At 41.5% G+C, this 16,834-nt stretch overlaps 1 protein-coding gene across 1 annotated transcript in view; it reads right to left on the reverse strand.

Moving 5' to 3' along the window:
- Positions 1 to 1,263: 1,263 nt before the first annotated feature.
- The window catches only part of RGCC (regulator of cell cycle), a 32,354-nt gene continuing 16,783 nt past the window's right edge, over positions 1,264 to 16,834 (reverse strand). Inside the window, exons 3-5 of the mRNA XM_038370411.2 lie at positions 7,386 to 7,499; positions 3,493 to 3,555; positions 1,264 to 1,644 (exon numbers count right to left, since the gene is read on the reverse strand). Of these exons, the coding sequence (XP_038226339.1) occupies positions 1,637 to 1,644; positions 3,493 to 3,555; positions 7,386 to 7,499 (185 nt within the window). The 3' untranslated portion in view covers positions 1,264 to 1,636. The remainder of the gene's footprint in view (positions 1,645 to 3,492; positions 3,556 to 7,385; positions 7,500 to 16,834) is intronic.

The raw sequence follows: 16,834 nt of genomic DNA on the forward strand, positions 1-16,834 counted from the left end.
GATTGCACTTGTTTATCTTTTTTATAGTGCAAATATTTGTAATAAAACAAAGTGAACACTGTACACTTCATATTCTGCGTTGTAATTAAAATCAATATATTTGAAAATATAGAAAACATCCAAAAATATTTATAATAAATTTAAATTGGTATTCTATTAACAGTGTAATTGAAACTGCAATTAATCACGATAAAATGTATTGATTGTTTGACAGCCCTACTATCTAGCTTTCTCTCAATGCTTTCAGCATGCTTAAAGCATCAGGCCCTGCTGACAAGACAGGCATTCCCTCCAGGACCGGCGTTGGATTCGCTGGGGCCCAAGGCAGAAACTAAGGAGTGGGTTCCCACCCTGCCGAAGCCCGAGCCTCACCACCTGGGGCTGAAGCCAGAGCCCAAGCCACCCTCCCGCTCTCGTAACTTAGTTCTGCGGGGGCCCCATGTGATGTGGGGCCCTGGGCAATTGCCCTACTTGCTATGTCATAATGCCAGCCCTGATTCCCTCACCCACTTTGAGAATCCTGCATGGAGCCTCTTCTTCAGTAAGAGCTCACTAGCTGTGGCACAGCATCAATGCTTAGGTGGCTTTGCAAATGCTGACAAGCCAAAAACTAAGGTGCCTACAGGCAGTGGCAGGCAGAGGCTCCCTAAAAGGCAGTTACCTAAATACTTATGTGGCTCTGACCCAAAGTGACTTACATGGCTAAGTCACACTTTGAAAAGTGACTTAGGTACGTAGGAGCCTAAATCTTATTGAAAGTCAATGGGATGGTCACTGAGGCATTGCTCTGCTCAGCACTGCAAGGCCTACGCATCTTTAAATAACTTGGCCTTAGGTGTGTTGGCTCCCAATCAGTGTTTGACTTAGAGTGGTTCATTCAATATTAACAACATTTAAATGACACCACCAAAGCTTTGAAGTTCATTAAGGGGTCTCTTGGATAGGTCTTGAAAACTCTCACACACACACACACCTAAGGGGTACTGAAGTCCGTAGAATTATACAAGACTTATTCTACTGTGAAATCAGCATTTGGCTCAATTTCCTAGATATTTAAAATATGTAATACTCACAATTACCAACTTTGGCCCTTTAATTGAGAAAAATGTAGTTTTGCATAAAGCCTGCATTTTGTTATTTTGCCTATCATGAAGTAAGTTATCAGACATTTTAAAATCTGATGCATGTTCTCAGGAACCGAGATAAGTTTAATTTATTAAGTTTCAATCTTCTTAAACCCGCAGAGATTTTTAGACAGCTAGATTTCAGTTCAGGTTTTATTTGTATACAAAAATATATTAAAAGCATTAAAGTTTCCCAACTATATAAAATTACAAATATATTTTCATAAAAGCAATTTTAAATTAAAATTTAAGCGATATTTTTAAGAAAAAATATAGTAACGGCACATTTAAGTCATCTGATCCTGCCTGCTGCAAAGTTACAAAACTGATGTCATCAGTTAAATGCTTAGCAAAAGTGACTATTGTTATGTTCAGAAGATGAATATGCTGGATAGCAAAGTTGACAGTTGTCAGACATGGCAGCAGCTTTCAGTGATCCACATCACTAGGTCTTCATTGCATCTTTCAAGGAATTACCTGTAGACAAGGATGATGCCAAAAATCCCTTTGCTTCACATACCTGTAAACATGAAAGATGAGAGATCTCAAATGCTACACTTAGCAAGATTACGTTTCACTTACAAAATGTCTATTTGATGTCCCGTTTCTTAAATTCTCTGCTGTTTAACTGACGTGAAAGGGGAGAAAGACAAAAAATATATAGAGAAGCCAAAAAGTTATAAAGATTGTAAAGTTGTACTGGTTTAAGAAAATCACTGCTCTAGTGTGTCTTAGGTATCAAAAGGCGTCTGCACAAGTAAGTGTAGGCTGTTACATAACCCCAACTATATAGTAGAACTCAAAATATGTGATAGTAATACAAGACTGAAGTTGGTCTTTTCCACTGCATTACAGAGTCAAATATAAAGTTGGTATGTGAAAGCAGAGGCGGTTACATTGTGAATGAATAAGACAGGGTTGAAAAACCATGGACCATTGTCTTATTAGAATGCACTATAGCAGCAGTAGGTGGCATTCACCCTCTCAACTTGCCCTGCATTATGAAATGGACAATCTCATGAAGTCAATATGAAACTGACAGCCCAAGAAAGTCACCTGCAATACAACTGTGAAAGCCCTAGCAGCAAAAACCCAAATAAAAGGTTGTATCAGACTCTCCTTTTTGGGTTTTGCTCTTCCTTGAATACCAAATCTCCTGACTCTCTGCCTTTCTGAAAAGGGTCTACAGATTAATAAATTTAATCTCACTGGTAAAGAATGGATAGCTCTAGAATGGATCCATTGCAAAAGAGAGTAAATAAGAAAACACTTAAAATAAGTGAAACTAGACCAGAATTAAGATACAAGTGAAAAGACAGAAAGGCTAAACACCAATAAGCCAGATCATAACACAAGTTTATGATCATAAAAGAAGTTGTCTTGAGTTAAACTCAAGGCAAATCAACTAAGGCTTAAAAAATACAAAGAAGGGGAAACAAAGGATTTAAAAAAAACAACAACCCACCATCAATTTTTGTTACACCTTTCGTTTTTTGTTTGTACTGCTTATTTAGGGCCCAGTGGGCTCAACACTCTGTTTGCATGCAAAGGAATACAAGACCATGGCCCAAATGAACAGCACAGGCAAACGGTGAGAAGGGGAACAGATGTAACACAATATTTAAAAAGAGAAGAGTTTTTCCATAGTCTGATGAAGAGCCAAAGAATAGTGTAACTGAATAACAGATTGTCAGGTAGTGAAAAATTTGGTCTGTATTTAATGGAGACTAGATCAACTGTGTTTTTTTTTTTTTAAATGTGAAGTATAAAGTATGGGCTTCCATTTCATAATCATTTTGTAAAGATAATGACAGCAGTCTAATACTTATATTTATACCGGTCATTCATAGTTACTGGCCAGTTATTTAGACTTATAGGACTATGAGACACAAGCCTGTTTTTCATGGTGTTGAATCAGTTTTTGAAGAACTCTTGCTTGCATAATAGGTGTACTATCAAAGCAACTTCATAATATATGGCTTGTTTCATGTCCCAAAAATGCTATATGTAAGAAAGTGTTAGTCAAAATCAAGTTGAATTTGGCTGCTAAAAAATGGGACTATATACAAGGAGAGAGGGGAGTGGATAAATGAGAGCATCTATGTAGCATATGATCACACTATCAGACAGGAAAAGCAGACTAAAGAGACCTAAAAGTACAAATACATGGACAAAGGCAGATCTGTCCCCATGTTCTACCCCATTACTTCTCCCACAACAAAGACAAAAAAACTTCTAATATTTTAAAGGAAATTATGTAAAAATACGGTAAAAATTATGTAAAAATACCATCTCTGCTGATGTTTTACATTGTAAATACTTTGACTTCCATCATTTTTAAGGTACCACACAAAGTGAATCTACTTACTTGCTAATGTCCTGTCAAGATCAGCAATAAAGTCTTCTAGTTCTTTTGTGTCCCCAAGCTTTGCTGCAAAATAAAAGAATAAGGTCAGCACTGTTTATAAGTGAAAAATGCAAGTCTCTGTCACTGAGGCAAATAAAGGCCATTAGAAACCACTTGAATTTTGAAGGACAACTCTCAACATTATTCCCAGTAGTATCTCATCTCTTCTTGATTATCTTCAGAGAAGTTCCTTGACCTCTTCCTTTAATAGTCCTACCGCAATGTCCAAATGCTTCAGAGAAAAGACTGTCCGTATATCTGGCCTAAAATTTTGATTCCTTTATTTTTGGGAGTTAGTCACATGATGACATTAGAGCAAAACTCATTTTGTTTCCTTAAAAAAGTTAAGCTTTTTCCATCACTCTTAGATGTCCACTCCTTGATAGTGAAGAATTGTTATTTATGTATATATTCTGGTATTCTGTCCAATCTAGTTTTTTAATATTGCAAGTGGCTTCTATCACTTCCTTCTAGAGACTATTACACAATCAAATAAACCTTGCTCTCAGAAATAGCTTCCAGACAGTCAGTCTAATTCTTTGAAAAAAGAAAAGGAGTACTTGTGGCACCTTAGAGACTAACAAATTTATTTGAGCATAAGCTTTCGTGAGCTACAGCTCACTTCATCGGATGCATTAATTCTAATTCTAATTAATTAATTCTAATTAATTCTAATTAATTCGAATTAATTCGAATTAATTCGAATTAATTCGAATTAATTCGAATTCTTTGCTAAGTCTCTGCTGCCAGCTTTATTGGATCCCATTATTCCTCATTATTACCTCCCTAGTACCAAGGTAAATAGTTAATTCTTAATTATTATTATTAATTATTTATTAATTAATAATATAATTATTAATTCTTAATAGTTAATTCTGATATATACAAATACTTGTAAGGTTATGTCCCCACCACCCCTTAGATGGCTTAATCAAACTGTACATATGTAGCTTTTTCATCTTTCCTCCTAAGTAAATCCCTCCACATTCCCTGTAATGGGTGCTCAATTGCACAGCCTTAATATTGCCTTAGCTTAGGTTATGTAAGGAATTTAAATTAAATATATGGCATGTCAGCATGTGTGTTCACATATGGGTAGGTGTGACCCTAAGCATCTCTGTATTCACACCCTACACACTATTGTACTCACAAAAAGAAAAGGAGTACTTGTGGCACCTTAGAGACTAAAATTTATTTGAGCATAAGCTTTCATGTAGCTCACGAAAGCTTATGCTCAAATAAATTTGTTGGTCTCTAAGGTGCCACAAGTACTCCTTTTCTTTTTGCGAATACAGACTAACACGGCTGCTACTCTGAAGACTATTGTACTCATCTTTTTACAAAATATGCCTTGTGAGGTATCATTTAAAAACTAAAAACCACACTGATCATTTATATTCTTGTGTAATGTGTGTACAAAATGCGTATTTAGAGTTATGAAATTTTTATTATTATAAACTGAAATTATGACTACAGTGTGTTTATTAGAGAAGTCAAGGAAATGAGTAAACTGGTTTCTCAAATATAAAGGACAAGCTGACACCTCTAGCCAGGTGTTATCAAAGTTGATTAGCCACTTGACAGGTGATTGCCATTCTTTGGCAATGAAGGAAAGCAGGAAAAGATCGATCTGCATTTTAGCAAACAGCAGCATGGAACTTCTTTCACCATAAGACTCCATGTGTGCATCCTCTCAACTGGAATGAATTTTTTCTGTGGGTAATCCTCAGAAATTTACATTTCAAAAGTTGACTGGACTATAAATGTGAGGGGGAAAAAACACCCCAAACTCTCTTTCACCTAGGACAAAGGAACCAGCCCTTTGACTTTGGGGGGAGATCCTGACCTGAGAAATTGCTCAACCATGTTGCTGGCAACCTGTGATAAGGATTTTACCTTAAATCAAGTCTAGCTTGTTAAGTTTCAGCTACTAGAAAGTGTTTTATCTTTATTCTCTTATAACCATTTCTGAATTTATTACCATATATTTGTACTCACTTAAAACCTCTCTCTTTGTAGTTAAATGAACTTGTTTTATTTTTAATCTAAACTAATCCAGTGTTGTGTTTAAACTGAACTGTTTGGTACCTCCAGTTAAAGCAGTAAACTTGATTATTGACCCTTTACAGGGGCAACAGACCTTTAATATCTGAACTGTCCAGGAGAGGTTTGGACAGTGCAGGCCACGGGTGTCTGGGAAAATTCAGGACTGGAAGTGTGTTGGGGATGCAAATAGTAACCAAGGCTTGTGGAAGCCAGAGTGTGACTAGTGTGTTGCTGACAGGCTACTTGGATCAGAGCTGCTGGACCAGGGCTGCAGCTATACACAAACACTCAGGGTGTGACTTGCATGCTGGCAGGCTGTTTGTGAGCAGCCCAGTTGGGAGCTACAAGAGCTAGCATTGTGAGGCACTCAAGGTTGCGGGACAAGTGGTGACAACCCCTCACTAGCCTGGACTGCACCCCAGAATGTGACAGTAGATCTCCATACATGTATGCAGATAATATGAATGAAGGTGGGCAAAATACTTGAGCAAGTACAGTAGAACCTCAGTTATGAACACCTTGGGAATGGAGGTTGTTTGTAACTCTGAACAAATCGTTATGGTTGTTCTTTCAAAAGTTTACAACTGAACATCGACTTCATATGGCTTTGAAACTTTACAATGCAGAAAAAAAAATGCTGCTTTTAACCATCTTAATTTAAATTAAACAAGAACAGAAAGTTTCTTTATCTTGTCAAATCTTTTTTTAAACTTCCCCTTTTATTAGTAGTTTACATTTAACACACTACTATACTGTACAGTATTTGCTTTTTCTTTTATTTTTCCATCTCTGATGCCTGATTGCATGCTTCTGGTTCCAAATGAAGTGTGTGGTTGACCGATCAGTTCGTAACTCTGAGGTGCTACTCTATGTGAAAGCTCTGTGTAGCCTGAATATATGCCTGTTCCTTTCATTGGCTTACAGTATGTCTGCCCTATAGTTGGGAGTGTGCTTCCCAGCATAGGCAGATTGATCCATGCTAGTTCTGCTCGCTCTACTGCCTTAAAATAGCAGCGTGGCCATGGCGGCATGGCTCAGGCTAACCCCTTGAGTACAAACCCACCCAGCCCCCTGGGTATAGGACTCAGTTGGCCAGCCCGAGCCACCAGCTGGACCACTGGCCACACTGCTATTTTTAGCATGCTAGCACAAGCAGATCTAGTACAGGTCTGCCTGTCCCCGCTGGGAAGCATACTCCCAGCTGCAGTGCAGACATCACTCTTCAGAAAAGGCGTTAGTTATCTGCGCTCAAGTTAAGGCCTCTCAAGTTAGCCCAGCTCAAGTGAGAGCAGTGATACTGCAAAGAAGAATTGTGTCAGCAGCTGACAAGTTGTGCTAACTCAAGTTATAGCTATCCACCCCGACAGGCCAGCCAACTTGCATTAAAAGCGCCCCTGCACTCAAGTTAAGCGTTTTTGTGTGCATAGGATGACTTAGACAACATTCAAGTTGTACCATGAGTTAACTCTACAATGAAAATAAACCCATTCAAGTAAGTGTTTAGTAAGACACATCACAATTTTAGATCAGCCAAAAACTAATGTTTTCTTTAATGCTGTAGATTTATAGCTAATAGAGTTGGCAGGCCCACCTGTGAACCATTGGTTATTGCAGACATTACACCTAGTGTGCCATTGGTGTTTAGCATAGATACTAGTAGGACTTATGTTTGAAGTAGTCTTAATACTAACACTCAGGAGTTTGTTCGCATCTTAAATATCAGTAGATTAACATTTTACATAGATGAGTCTGCACCACTCAGAGTTCAGAAGAAACTTAAACACCTAAAATAAAATTATGAGATTTACCTTTACAAGAAGTTACTGCTGGAGATGGTAAAGTTGGAGTTGGAATTGACATTGTTGGAGAGTTAAGTTTTTCATTACTGAAGCTAAAACTGTTTCTGTAGAGTGAATCTGCACCTGTAAGAAAAATTCTAAGCATTAGAAATTAAAACCAATGCCCATGGCAAGTTTATAACAGTAACAAACAAAACAAAACAATGTAAACATCATAGGCGGAGTTTGGGAGTGGTATGGGGCGGGGGGGAGTATGGGGAGGCATTCCCCCCCCAAATTGCAAGCCTCAGGCTGGCAGTCCGAGTGTGCAATTGAATCCACAGAGGAGACAGGCGATGTGCTGCTCCCAGCTTGCACCCCAGAGACATGGAGTCAGAATTTCATTTATAAACACAGTGATTAACAGGTGATTATGATAAGAAAGGGCTGTTAGGATGTTTTCTAAAGTTAAATGATCTGTTCCAAGTTTGGTGAACTGCAAAAAGTAAGTAGCCTAAATGACAGAAAGTAATTGTACATTTTTCTACAGTTGTTTCAGTTGTTGTATTCAGGAAGTAGTCACAAAGTTACAATACAACCAGGAGTCCGGTGGCACCTTAAAGACTAACAGATTTATTTGGGCATAAGCTTTCATGGGTAAAAAACCCATTTCTTCAGATGCATGGCCACCGTGATGGGTTGGATCACAGAAACCCCTTTGGGGATGCCAACTGATGTGCCAAGACTACTTCTACCCTTGCTTTTCCTGCCCTCCCAGCTTGGGACTTCAGTGCCCTGCCTGGTTTGAGCCAGACCCGCTAGCCTGCTGCAAACCCAGACCCAGGTCTGAATCACGTCCCCTAACAGCTGTAGGCTTAATTGAAAGCAGCTTAAGAAATGTCCCTGTCTTTAACACTTAGATGCTCAACTTCCAATGGGGTCCAAACCCCAAATAAATCCATTTTACCCTGTATAAGGCTTATACAGAGTAAACTCTAATTGTTCACCCTCTGTAACACTGATGGAGAGATATGTATAGCTGTTTGCCCCCCCCCCCGTATTAATACATACTCTGGGTTAATTAATAAGTAAAAAAGTGATTTTATTAAATACAGAAAATAGGACTTAAGTGGTTCCAAGTAGTAACAGACAGAACAAAGTGAATTACCAAGCAAAATAAAATAGAACACACACGTCTATCTCTAATACAGTAAGAAAACTGAATACAAATAAAAACCTCACCCTCAGAGGAATTCCAGCAAGCTTCCTTTTACAGACTAGTCTCTTTCTAGTCTGGGTCCAGCAATCACTCACACCCCCTGTAGTTACTGTCCTTTGTTCCAGTTTCTTTCAGGTATCCTTCGGTGTGGAGAGGCTCTCTCTTGAGCCAGCTGAAGACAAAATGGAGGGGTCTCCCCGGGGTTTAAATAGACTCTCTCTTGTGGGTGGACACCACTCCCTCCCCCCATGTAGAATCCCAGCTACAATATGGAGTTTTGGAGTCACATGGGCCAGTCACACATCCGTGCATGACTCGGAACTTACAGGTAGCATCAACACTTGTTCTCCATTTGTGAGGTAACTCCCTTCTCTTCATGTGTCAGTATAATGATGCCTGCATCTGTAATTTTCACTCTATGCATCTGAAGTTTTTCTTACCCATGAAAGTTTATGCCCAAATAAATCTGTTAGTCTTTAAGGTGCCTCCGGACTCCTTGTTGTTTTTGTGGATACAGACTAACACGATTACCCCCCCGATTCTTGACAAAGTTATTAATATCTTTCTTTGAGGAGATAATTGATTTGTTTAGCCAAAAGAAATGCAGTAGCTCTAATCTACCTGGATGTCAGTAAGGCATTTGATACAGGTTTCAGAGTAGCAGCCGTGTTAGTCTGTATTCGCAAAAAGAAAAAGGAGTACTTGTGGCACCGTAGAGACTAACAAATTTATTTGAGCATAAGCTTTCGTGAGCTAAAGCTCACTTCATCAGATGCATTCAGTGGAGAATACAGTGGGAAGATTTATATACATAGAGAACATGAAACAATGGGTGTTACCATACACACTGTAACCAGAGTGATCACTTAAGGCGAGCTATTACCAGCAGGAGAGCGGGGGGGGGGGGAAGGGAAAACCTTTTGTAGTGATGATCAAGGTGGGCCATTTCCAGCAGTTGACAAGAACGTCTGAGGAACAGTGGTTGGGGGGGGGAATAAACATGGGGAAATAGTTTTACTTTGTGTAATGATTTGATACAGTTACACAAGAGAAATTATTAGTTAAACTGGAGAAGATAGGGATGAATATGAGAACTGAAAGCTGAACAGGAACTGGTTAAAGAGGAGACTACAATAGGTCATACTGAAAGATGAACCATCAGGCTAGAAATATCATACAAGACGATCTGGATGACATTGTAAACTGGAGTAATAGAAATGGGATGATATTTAGTAGTACAAAGTGCAAGGTCATGCACTTAGGGGCTAAAAAAAAAGAATTTTTACTATAAGCTGGGGACTCATCAGTTGGAAGTGACAGAGGACAAGAAAGACCTGGGTATATTGATTGATCACAGAATGAATATGAACAGTCAATGTGATTCAGCCTTGAAAAAGGCTAATGCAGTCCGTGGTGCGTCAGAGAAGGTATTTCCAGTAGAGACAGGGAAGTGTTAGTACCATGATACAGGGCACTGGTGAGACCTCATCTGGAATACAGTGTGCAACTCTGGTCTCCAGTGTTCAACAAAGGTGAATTCAAACTGGAACAGATGCAGAGAAGGGCTACTAGGATGATCTGAGGAATGGAAAACCTACCTTATGAGTGGAGACTCAAAGAGCTTGACTTGTTTTGCCCAACCAAAAGAAGGCAGGGGGAGATACAATTGCTCCCTATAAATACATAGGAGGGATAAATACCAGGAAGGGAGAGGAGTTCTTTAAATTAAGCACTGCAATGTGGACCCCAGAACAAATGGATATGAACTGGCCTTCAACAAGTTTAGGCTTGAAACTAGGCAAAGGTTTCTAATCATCAGAGGAGTGAAGTTCTGGAGCAGCCTCCCAAGGGGAGCAGTGGGGGCAAAAAAACCTATCTAGCTTCAAGACTGAGCCTGATAAATTTCTGGAGGGAATGGTATGACAGGACTGCCTACAATGCATATGGCCCATTGGTGACTGCCTGTAGCAAAAATCCCCAATGGCTGAAGAAGGGACACTAGATGTGTGCCACTTCCCACAGCTCCCATTTGCTGGGAACGGCAAACCGCGGCCACTGGGAGCTGCGGGGGGCCGTGCCTGCAGACGGTCAACATAAACAAAACGTCTCGCGGCCTGCCAGCAGATTACCCTGATGTGCCATGTGCCAAAGGCTGCCGACCCCTGCTTTAAACCATGATTTGAGGACTTCAGTAATTCAGCCAGAGGCTACGGTTCTATTACGGGAGTGAGTGGGTGAGGTTCTGTGTCCTGCAGTGTGCAGGAGGTCAGACTAGATAACCACGATGGTCCCTTCTGACTTCAGTAAGAGTATTTGAGTAAGAATATACATTAAAGTTTTAAATCTAACCATTGTCCCTTAAGTGACTTGCCACAAGCTGTCAGAACCAGCTGTGTAGCTGCCTATTAAGCCCTGCTCAGGGGCTCAGGGCTGCGGCGGGGAAGAGATGTCTCTCTCCGCTGGCCCCAGCATGGACCTGCCCCAAACTTGCCATGGCCGGGAGAGAGGAACTCCTCCCCCAGCCCAGCCCAGCCCTGCCAGAGCTGCCGCAGCCGGGGAGAGGGCTGTGGGGGAGTCCTTTCTCCCCTCCCAGGGAAGCCTGCACCCCAAACCCCTCATCCCCAGCTACACCCCAGAGACAATAACCTTCTGCCCCTGCCCTGAGCCCCCTCCCACACCCCAAACCCCTCATCGCTAGACCCACCCCAGAGCCTTCACCCCTAGCTGGAGCCCACACCCCCAGCCCCACCCCAGAGCCCACAACCCCAGCCAGACCTCTCATCCCCCCACACCCCAACCCTATGTCCCAGCCCCAAGCCCCTTCCCACACTCTGAACCCCTTGGCCCTACCCCCACCACATGAATTTTGTTATGTGCATCAATATGAAGGGGATGTGTCACACATCTCCTCCATATTTGTACACAACAAAATTCATTCCACACATGGATGTAAAAAATTTGAGGGAACACTGGTCAGAACACATTAGTATTCGAGTTGAGAGGGTCTAATATTTATTTATTTTTCTTTCTTGATATAGGAATTAGATACAGTGCTCCTGTCAGATATAAGTTATTATCTGCCAAAAAACAAGAGTTTTCAGTTGTCTAATGGCCCCTGGAATTACAATTAAAGTTGACCATCCCCCTTCCTCCACCAAAAAATCTGAAATGGCACCCCTGTGGGCAGGCACGGAATATGCCATACACACACAGGCGTCCCTGTTGGCCTGACTGGAGTGGCCCCTCCTTAAATACAGAAGTCAAACTACACGTATGGTAAATGTCTGCACCCTCAGACAAAAAATTTCTGCAAGAAGCATTAGGCAGAATGCCTGAAAGCTTATAGAACAGATTCATCGATTTTTAAGGCCAGAAGGGACCATTAGATCATCCATCATTTCAAAACCAGTGTTTCAATGTCTATATGTTAGAAAGCACTTAATCTCAGACACAGTCCAGAATAAGCGCAGGAGAGAGAAATGTCAGTTTGCCAAATTTATCCCTTGTGTAATTACATCAAATTCAGTAGCTACCCCACCTCAGTTAAGTCCTTATGTGCCTTGCCTGATTCACAATGGCAGGATAAAACGTGTTAAACTGAACTGGTTTTTAAAATATCATTTAAAAACTTGTAGCAAACATAGCCCCACAAAAGCAGGGTCAGAGTGTAACACTGCAATTGCAATGTCAATGCTGAATAAATACAATGTGCGGTAATCTAAGGCAGTATGCAAAATTACATCGAGAACAGAAAGAAAAGGAGTACTTGTGGCACCTTAGAGACTAACAAATTTATTAGAGCATAAGCTTTCGTGAGCTGTTAGTCTAAATTTGTTAGTCTCTAAGGTGCCACAAGTACTCCTTTTCTTTTTGCGAATACAGTCTAACACGGCTGCTATTGAGAACAGAGATGCACATCAGCCACTATTATTAGCAACAGATGCTTCTGACACTTCACACAATCTGACCACCATAGGGGAGCGAAACATCATTTGTTCCTACCTCTGACAAATTTCTCCTCCCTCTTTCTGCCTAATCTACTCTACCTTTCTTCAAAACTCATCTATAAACATCTCATTTCTTTTGCCTATAACTCTTGATATCGCTCCCTTTGCTTTTTTAGATCTTGTGTCTTTGGATAATTTTTTTTTTAATATAGTTCTTTTATACAGGGCTCTGAGATACCAGCCCATGGTACCGCCTCGGGAGATGATATTCTTCACTCTTATTTTATAGGACTTGTGGAGAAAGGCTGAATGTGTTATGGAAAAGCAATAGGTCTAATCCCCTCATAAATGTTATTTGGTTTGGGATGTGGGGCAAAGCTTTCAGGTTTTTTCAACACCACCACCACCAATAGTTCTGAGGCCAGGGGACCTGTGCCTCTTTTCATAATAATGGCCCCATGACACCAAGTTCTTGAAAAGTATTAGTCACAGTTCCAGTGAATGGAAGAGTTGTTATTGTGTGATATCTAGAGCTGCACACTGTTCCTCTGATATTCTTGTTAACTGTTGGAATTAGCCTACCTTGCTTGTCACCATGGAAGGTTTTCCTCCTTTCCCCCCCTGCTGCTGGTGATGGCTTATCTTAAGTGATCACTCTCCTTACAGTGTGTATGATAAACCCATTGTTTCATGTTCTCTGTGTGTGTATATCAATCTCCCCTCTGTTTTTTCCACCAAATGCATCCGATGAAGTGAGCTGTAGCTCACGAAAGCTTATGCTCTAATAAATTTGTTAGTCTCCAAGGTGCCACAAGTACTGCTTTTCTAGAGCTGCCAGCTCCCACATTAGGGGCCAACAACCTAAAAAATGTAGTTCTACAAAATTAACATTTGAATTTGAATTCAATAATGCACTTCATTTAATTAGGACATCTCCCAGGAGACAAATTTAAACCTCATTATGCTTTACCGCAATGGCTGCTACTCAGTGCTGATAGTAATTCTGCTTAAGTGGAATGCCTTCAGATGATTTAGTTGTGCTTGTTTTTTGGAGTTTCCCTGGGCATGACTGCACCACAGTGCTACTGCTGCAGCTACACTGCTGTAGTGAAGACACTTGCTAAAGCAACAGAAGGGGTTTTTATGTCACTGTAGTAAATCCATCTCCTTGAGAGGTAGTGACTAGAAGACCCCATGAAGAGGAAGTTACTCACCTTGTGCAGTAACGATGGTTACTTGATGGTTCTTTGAGATGTGTGTCCCTATGGGTGCTCCACTTAGGTCTGTGTACCCCTACACCTCTAATCGGAGATTTTTGGGAGCAGAGTCCCGTTGAGCCCGCGCATGTGCTCTCCCTCCCTCGTGGTCTGCCTTGAGGCTATTTAGCACTGCACGGGCGAACCCCCCTCACTCTCAACCACAGAGCACTATAGAGAACTCCGAAGTAGAGGGGAGGAGGGCAGGTTGTGGAGCACCCATAGGGGGACACATCTCGAAGAACCATCGTTACTGCACAAGGTGAGTAACTCTTCTCCTTCTCCTTCTTCGAGTAGTGTCCCTATGGGTGCTCCACTTTAGGTGACTCTGGAGCAGTACCCACCACTGGAGGCTGGGACTTCGGAGCAGAGTCTTTTACTACAGAGAGTACTGTGGAATCGAAGATGGTGTCAGCAGCCAAATCTTCAGTGATCACATAATGTTCTGTGAAAGTATGGACAGAGGCCCCAATCATTGCTCTATAGATTGGGGAGATTGAGGTAGGAACTGATCTCATGGAGTGCGTATGGACGGGAGCAAGTTGCGCCCTTCCTAAGTGGTTAATGCAACTAGAGACACATTTGGATAGACTGAGGAAATATCACAGAGCTTTAGGATCTTTCTGTGGACAAAAGGAAGAGTTTAGGGGATTTTCTGAAGTCCTTAGTCCTGTCCAAGTAGGATACTCATGTCCTTCTAATATCTAATATATGCACAATTGTCTCCCAGTTGTCACAATGTGGTTTTGGGAAAAAACAGGGAGATGGATTTGTTGATTTATATGGAAAGTGCAGAAAAAGTAGGGAGAAACTTGGAATATGGCCTTAGAGTTTTTGTTTTGTTTTAGTTTTAAGACAAAGGCCATGAATGATGGGTGTGCCATCAGGGCCGCTATTTCTCCTGTCTAGCTGAGGTAATGGCAATTAGAAATGCTGTCATCATGGACAGGTATAAGAGAGAACAAGTTGCCCTGGACTCAGAGGGATGTCTAGTCCAAGCCCTGAGAACTAGATTAAAGTCCCAGGCTGGAGTGGGTGGTGTCACATGGGGGAAGAGAGTCCCAATGCACTTAAAGAATCTACGCATTAGTGGTTGAGCAAACACCAAGTGGGAAGCCATTTTTGCCATGAGATGTACCTTAAGGGAGCTGAGTGAGAATTTAAAAAGGGAGGAAAGATGAGGCTGGGTCTGTCCGTTTGGAATGGTACAAACTTGGAGTCATTTCCATTTTGTAGATAGGTATGTGGAGTGGTCAACTTGTGGTTGTGTTCAAACATGTGTTTCAACTTGTCAGAGCATTCTGCTTCTAAGCCTTGGAACAAAGAAAGATCCAAGCATGGAGGCGGAGGACCCAAGGGTTGGGGTGAAGGGTCAGCCCACTGTTTTGAGAGAGCGGGTGAGGAATGGATGGACATCAGAGGAACAGGAGGGCATACTGCCATCTGCATCAGGTAAGGGAGCCAGACTTAGTCAAGTCATAGTCAAGAGGGGCAATCACCAGTCTTTGCCAGTCATACTCAAGAGGGGCAATCACAATAACTCTCTCTTTGTTTTGTTGAATTTTCAACAGATTCTTGGACAGGATAGGAAACTGGGAAAAGACATACAAGTGGGTCCTATCCGCTGGGAAGATGAGGGCAACTACAAGTGAATGTTTTCCCAAACCAGCCCTGGAGCAGTAACAAAGACCTTTCTTGTTCCGATAAGTAGCAAAGAGATCCATAGGCTGGGTTCCCCAAAGGGTGGCTATATCTTGAAGCACCTGTGAATTCAGTATACACTCATTGTCGTGAGAAAATTCCAGCTGAGACTGTTGGTTATCCCGTTCTGTATCCCTTGTAGACAGACAGCTGAGATGAGCACATTGTGATGGATGCATCAATTCCAAAGTTTGAATGATGTCTTGCAGATGGAGGGAGATCTGGCAGCTCCTTGGCAATTTATACAAAACATACAGGTCACATTAAGTCCATCATAACCTGTGTGTGTTGTTTTTGATGAAAGGCAGAGTTTGTGCACAGGCCCTCCTGACAGCCCTTAGACCCAAAAGAGTGATATGGAAGGTCATTTCTGTGGAAGGCCATTTGTCCTGAACCTTGTTGTTGTGTAGGTAAGCTCCCCAGCACATTAGGGAGACATATGTCCCCGGGTGATGAATGTGGGTAGTGAGAGGAGCGCTCTCGCTTGTACTACATCAGGTTGGTGCTGATAAAGTTACTGTACCAGGGTTAGTATGCCACTACAATGAAGTGAACCTTGGAGAATACCCTGTGTGGAGCAGTCTGTATCTATAGTGATCCTGCCCCAAAGGTAAGCAGTAGGAAATCTCCTGTAAAATGGTTGTATTGAGATATGGAAGTAGGCATTCCGTAGGTTCAGGGCTAGAAATCAATCTCTTTGCTCTAGAGCCCTGGTCCTAACTGCTGAGAAGTAACGTAAGGTGACTTCTGAGTGGCATGACAGGTGTATAGATGGCAGCTGATGCTGTAAGGTATCATTGTTCAGGCCCCCAACCAACTCATCCAAGGGCTTATAAGAGGCAGTTTGAGAGGTCATGGACTGGGGTGCAGACTGTTCTCACTTTTGAGCCCTGGGCCTCTTACACTGTAGCTCATAAAAGCACAGAGATGGTGAGTATTGAGAAGATTGTGATCTGTGGTGTGGTTGAGAGGTATATCTTCTCTTCTGTTCCACAGTGTAGATTCCTACGGAGTGTACTGCGGTCCGAGAATCCTTCATGATGTGGAGAGAAAATCTGTCTTTTCCGCAAAGAGTTTGGCTCTTCAAATTGGAAGTCTTTGGACAATCTAGAAAAGTGTAATGAACAAAAAAGAAAACACAACCCACCTCAGTACCACTGTCATGGAGACTGGGCGGGCAGCTGTAACAGCTACATCCAGTGGTGTCTCTAGGACCGGTCTGGCTATTAACTGACCTTCTCTAAGAATGGTCTGAATCTGTTCTTTCTGTGTTTCCAGTAATGTTTCAGAAACATCCTGGGTTTCCCAAGATTAAAAAAATTGTTTTGGCCATGACAGTTTGGTAATTTATGACTC

The sequence above is a fragment of the Dermochelys coriacea genome, chromosome 1, assembly GCF_009764565.3.
Source record: "Dermochelys coriacea isolate rDerCor1 chromosome 1, rDerCor1.pri.v4, whole genome shotgun sequence".
Lineage (NCBI taxonomy): Eukaryota > Metazoa > Chordata > Testudines > Dermochelyidae > Dermochelys > Dermochelys coriacea.